This window comes from Cynocephalus volans, chromosome X (assembly GCF_027409185.1).
Source record: "Cynocephalus volans isolate mCynVol1 chromosome X, mCynVol1.pri, whole genome shotgun sequence".
Classification (NCBI taxonomy): domain Eukaryota; kingdom Metazoa; phylum Chordata; class Mammalia; order Dermoptera; family Cynocephalidae; genus Cynocephalus; species Cynocephalus volans.
The window spans coordinates 147584569-147590681 of record NC_084478.1 but is presented as its reverse complement, the minus strand read 5'-3'; the positions used below and the strand labels follow the sequence as shown (position 1 = coordinate 147590681).

The 6113-nt window shown below is 49.6% G+C and overlaps 1 protein-coding gene across 1 annotated transcript; it reads right to left on the bottom strand.

Annotated features, from left to right (window-relative positions):
- Window positions 1-674: 674 nt before the first annotated feature.
- LOC134368449 (PWWP domain-containing DNA repair factor 4-like) lies at window positions 675-5578 on the bottom strand. The gene is made up of 4 exons (XM_063084922.1): window positions 5562-5578; window positions 4707-4794; window positions 1583-2282; window positions 675-1474 (listed from the first exon to the last, which is right to left on the bottom strand). Exons 1-4 carry the CDS (start codon window positions 5576-5578, stop codon window positions 675-677), a joined length of 1605 nt encoding a protein of 534 aa, XP_062940992.1.
- Window positions 5579-6113: the final 535 nt, after the last annotated feature.

Genomic DNA, 6113 nt, shown 5'->3' with positions numbered 1-6113 from the left:
CTGGCCCATCTACTGCTCCAGCCTCCTGGAATGACTTGCCAGTCTGCATGTGTGCTGGTGGAACCTGTTGGAGCTAGCCGATGAATAAGCAGGAAGATGAAGCTCAGTTGGCTTGAGAAAAATGACTAGGTCTTGGGGGTACAGGATGCAGAACAAAGTGCTTGCTTTCCTCGAACTTATATGAGAGTAGACGGGCTCCCACGCAGTCAGCCTGGCTCATAGGTGTAGAGTAGCTAGATTGTGAATACGATGAGGCTAGCTGCCGTCCACGTGGGGACAGATGGCTCTCGGAAGAGGATCCAGTCACCGTCAGTTTTGAAGACAGCCAGGAGACCATCCGTTTCAGGAAATCATTCGGCCATTGAGGGAGAGCTACTGTGGTAGATGGAATTTCAGGGAGACAGAGAGTCAAAGAAGGTCTTGCACAAGGCTGACAAAGGTCTAGTGCACGCAGGGACTTCATTCACTCACATGTGGACTAGGCGCAGGTGACCCGTTAACTTTCTGCTTCCCTTTTAGAATCGTTTTTGGAAGGAGTATGGGAATGTGGCAATAAGATAGAAGAAAAAGGGTCTGTCGCTGTAGGGGCACAGGAGGAGACCTAGTTAGCCGTCCTCATGGTTGCTGATCTCTTTCTCCTTTCCTTTATGACGTTTCTGTCAAGTAGTTCTTTCTCACAGTAGTGCACGGGGGGGCCCTCGCAGATACTTCTCTTCTGCCCCCTGGTAATCCAGCCCATCAAGTGCTGCGATGGAACAAATGATTGCTTCTGGCAGGAGAACTTCCAGAACAAATTTTACTTTGTCGTCTCTTATGAGAGTCAGCATGGTGTTGTCCATCTGTGTGTAGATTTCTTGTACATGTTTCCTCACGACATCCAACTGGTCCTCATCTTCCAGGTACGTTTCAACGCAGAGCGCGTGCCTAGGTGGATTCAGAAATGATGTCAGCCACCTGGACTGTTTCCTGCCCTTCAAGATGTCCAGGAGGTGGTGGTCGGCCCCCCTTCTCTTCACGATGAAGTCCACCAGCTTGTGGTTGTCCCGGTCCCGAGCGGCCCTCATCCTGTCGGGGAGAATCCTCTTGCAGGGCCTCTTCCCGCCCAGGGAGGTCTCCTCCTCAGAGTCTTCCAGGTCGGCATAGTTCACCTTTGGAAAGTCAATCTCCAGCGGGCCCTCTTGGATGGCTTTCCTGAGTGGGTAGCTGACGTCGGCGGCATAATAGTCCAGGAAAGAGCCCACGAAGGAACCCCGGCCGATGGCTTGTGTGTAGTGGGAGATGAGGGAGAAACACCAGTTAACACCTTGCTCGTGCACTTTCCTGGCTCTCTGCAGGAGTCTGTCTTTCTCTCTGCAATCCAGGGGCTTCAGTCTTCGAAGAGGAACTCGGATGCCGCTCCTCTCCTGGCGCAGGTCTGCCTCAATCAAGAGCACCCGTGCGGTCTTCTCCGACGCGCTGACACTCTTCACCACGGCTGGCCAGAATGGGTGGTCTTGAAATTTAAATCACACCATCGTTCCTCTTTCAACTGGAGGAGGCTCCTGTGTCAGAGCCATGCTGGCAGGTTGTCCACCTCGTTTACCGCCATCCATTTTAGCCTTGCGGATGGGATTCCTAGACATCGAGTCAGCAGGAGGTCGGTGTTCTTGCAGTCCTTTTGAAGAAACTGCCGCTTGTAGCTTCCTAATTCGGTCTGCCAGACAGAGGGAGTCACGCGGCCTCATGGCAGGGGTCCTGGAAGGGGCAGGGGACCCGGAAGAAGCGGCCGCCCCTTCCACGCCTGGCTTCGAGGCCCCCTCTCCACGGTCCTCAGCATTCCCTGAGAGGGCAGAGCACGCGGAGTGAGTAGCCACGGTCTTCGGCCAGGTGTCCTGTGCCTCTGCGTTCAGAGCTATGGGCACACTGGGGATGAGACCCAGTGGCTGGGATGGGGCCACCTGTCCATCATTAGCACATGCACCCTCCTCCAGGACTGTGGGACGCCGGGACGCAGCCGTGGAGGCTTGTGCCTTTGCCTTGCCCTCTTTCTCTCCCTCGTGTCCCGACAGTGTCGGGAAATCGTGGCACGCGCTGGACCTCCGTGATGCCTTTCTTGGCCTTTCTGCTGGAGCAGGGGCAGAGGTCGTGTGCACCGGTGATTTGTCACCGCACAGGGCATCCTCACTCTCTGCACCAACTGGCAGTGATCCTGAGGCTTCTCTCTTCCCGGCACTCCTCCGAACGACCCCTTTGCGTTTGCCATACTTTTTACGAGGGGGTCTACTTGCCGGCTGTTGAGCTACCTTCTGGGAGGGCGTACTGGTCTCCTGGTCATCTGGTATTCTTCCTCGGCCCAGTTTTCTTCTCTCATCCAGCTTCTCCAGTTCCACTTTCAGGACTCTTCTGCACCCCCTTTCCTCTCCCGCTGTGGCATTGAACTTCCACTGCGCCCCTGCCGAAGAGCCCATGCTTTCCATTTCAGACTTCGTCAGGGCCGTTATGTCTGTGCTTTTCACCTGGGAGCTTGTACTGGTCTGCTGGTCATCTGGTTTTCTTCCTCGGCCCAGTTTTCTTCTCTCATCCAGCTTCTCCAGTACCACATTCAGGACTCTTCTGCACCCCCTTTCCTCTCCCGCTGTGGCATTGAACTTCCACTGCGCCCCTGCCGAGGAGACCATGCCTTCCATTTCAGACTTCGTCAGGGCCATTATGTCTGTGTTTTTCACTTGAATCTTTTCATCTCCTGAGAGGTGATGAAGAGGGGCAGAGGTTTCTGGATGTCCTTCCCACTGCTGACTCAGGTCTTCCCTCAAAACCCCTGCTCTAAAACGCCTCCTTTGACTCCGGACTGCAAAGCGTTCCCAGCTTGCATGGGTTGTCCTCCTCCACCTGGTTCTCCCCGAGATGCTTGTACTCGTGTTTTCAGTGGAAAGAACTGGAGGAGACTGGAATTGGGAAAAGGAAAAGAAGAACCGTATCAGGAAAGAATTCCTTTTGTGAAACTAGAAACGCCCTGCTCAAGGTGATTGATGAGATAAAACAAGGTATTAAAATAGCGGGCCTTAGACAGAGGGGAAGATGAATGGTAAGCATTTGGGGAAAAATACGGAAGGTGCTAGAGGAGTTCTGTAACAGTCCAAAGCCACCGTGTTACTTCATTGTAATGACTGCATGTGGAAGAGCATCCACATGGGGACGTGGGTGTCATGTCACGGATCCCATTTCTGCGCCTTCTGGGATCCTCGGGCTTCAACCTAGGAGAATGCTTCATTCGTTCTTTGCCTGCCTAGGGTGCCCATGCTGCCCTGTCCACCCCAAGAAGCCCGAGGCCATCTCCTACATACCGATGCTGGGAGCCAGCCCTATGTCATGTTCAAGAGCATGAACTCAGAATCCAGAGGTCTGTGAGGTCATCCTGATGATTCCTGGCTGTCATGGTTAGTAGGGATTGCTGCAGGCACGAGTCATTGGCTGCGACCTGCACCTCTATAGTGTGGTGCAAAACTCTTGTCTTCCAGCACCAAAGCTGTGATGCTCGTTATGAAGACACGTATGCATAGAGTGAGGTGCAAAGACGATCGCACCCCCAAATGTCAACACGAGATGGTTGCGAGTGAATGGGGAAGTCTTACCGAACGTCACGTGGATGGAGGCAGGTCCGGTTCCGTGAGCTGGATCTCTTGTTTCTCACACTCCAACCGCTTCTCCGCACACCCTTTACCCCGCTGCGTGCTTCTGAAGGGCACTGTTCTTCAGAGATCAGGTGGCACCTAGTATAGATACCCAGGACCTATGTACTATGTTCTCATGCTAATCTGGAAAATTCAAAAGAGGAAGCAACGTGAGCCAATTAAGTCGGGATAAAATGATCCCGTTCCCTTCCCCAACTCTAGGATGCATGCCTTTTTGAAACAGAGCTGATATCTGAATCTCATCCATAATGTACATGCCTTCTTTATTTTCCTCCTCTTGCATTCCAAAATATTTCCACGGTATGCTGCATGGCATATGCTAGTCTCTTCACGCGGCAGAACCGGGGGAACCACTGCTTTGGGGATCGCGTATGCCTTAGACACATGGATTTAACATCAGTCATGTGTTTGTGACCATCTGTGTGTGTGTAACGAAAATAGGGTTTTTGACGTTATTGTGTTTTTCTGATTCTCAAATCGCATTGAATGAGCTTGCGAGAACAAGACATGCATAGAAAGATGTTTAGGGGGGATGGCACCTTACTGTGAAGACGATGGTGTACGTGCTTCCAGTACACTACCTATGCATCCCTGTGCACGTGCGAGCACGTACTGTATTACACGATAGCTGGTAACATGAGAGCATAATTGGATATATTTCCTAGTGAGTGTCCATTCTCTGACGTCATTTCAGTGAATCTCGCTACGCCATACTTTTGCTGATATTTCCAAACTCTCATGGAATTTCCGACTTTATAGGAATGTGTTCTGCAGAAGCTGCGATTGTTCTATCCGTCCTACTCTTCCTATCTTTCCATCCCAAATACTCCGTTCACATGTCCTAGTTTTCTCTATACGTCGTCCAAATAAGTGTCATGACTGATTTCTGCACGTTACCTGGTGCGGTATTGACTTCACATTCTATGTTTTGTGATGCAAAACTTCTCTCTTTAATGAATGCACATATGTATGTCTTTGTTCACGCACACTGGTCGACGTAACAGGAAATGGGTCATGATGATGAAATACACGTACCTTGGAGACAATCTGCACACAGTCTTCCCCGAACGAGAGTGCGCGCTCGCACAGGTTGGCGCCCTCTTCTTTAGAGTACTCAAGGGTGCTGGGTTCTCAAGCCCAGGGGTCACCTGAGGACACAACTACAGGAGGAAGGAATAACAGGAGACTCGGCCACTTCGTTCTCCCCTCAGCTGGACCTGCCAGCCCCTCTTAGAAAACAGGTGTGATCGAGCACCGTCAAGCGTGACCACCCACACCCCAAAACACAGGCACGCACTCTTTCTCCCACACGCTCACACACACTCACGGCCACATACAAGCAGATGTTAGAAACCCAGGATGCCTGGCGTGGAAGCCTATGATCCAGCTCACTGTCTGTACACATCCCCCCTGTACTTGCTTCCAGTATGAATGCTAGTTTGAGCTCCGTTTAGTTCCTCGTTTTGAAAGTATACATGGAAAAATCTAAAATAATCTTCAAAATTACCAAATACTGAGCATAGTAAGCATCAGTAATCCAATCACCCAGGAATTCTTGTTGCAATCACGTGAGTCCATGGGCTCCAGGATTTTTATACATACAGATATATATTTATAGATATAGTTCTCTGAATCCCTTTACTACGTATGCAACAAACATATTTCTATAAGACAGTTACAACCCCTTAAGAATTGTAGAGCCCACTAGGATATTATTCATTACTCACATTTGGCTGCTCTTTTCCAGTGTGAAATCTTTTCAGAGAACATTTTCAACAGATACAGAACGGCAATCCCAGTGATTTTTCTGATTACAAAAGCTGATGCTTCCTTAACAGACACAATCAGAAGGGAAGTGTGTTAAATCAAAACAGCACATGTTCCTCTCACCAAACGCTATGGGCCATGGCCCGAAGAGCTTCTATCAAAGGTCTGCATAGAATCTTCCAGATAATTTACATTCCTATTTTGTTCTAATGGCAATACAACTCTCTTCCTTATCTCTGGAGAGACAGGTAGGTAAGGTAGGCAGGCAGACAGGTAAATGGGTGGATGGTAGATAGGCCGATGGTGTACAGTTAATTACATAGATACATAGAGGCAGGGAGACAGAAATCGACACATAGGTCGATGGAGATACCTAAAGAGAGATGGATATAGAGATCGAAAAAGATGGATAATATGCAATAGATAGAAGGGGTAGTTAGATGTACGGAATGATGAGGAATGATTAGAAGGAGACAGATAGATGAGAGGTAGGGACGAAGATACATGGATACAGAGGTAGACATATATAAATATACTCGTGTCGAAAATTGACGGTTGAGAGATATAAAGAATGGCAAAATAGACTGACAGGTGATCAGCTAGACAGATATAACTAACAACGGAGGTAGAGATAGATAGAGATAGGGAGATGATAAACAGGTGATAGAGGGATAT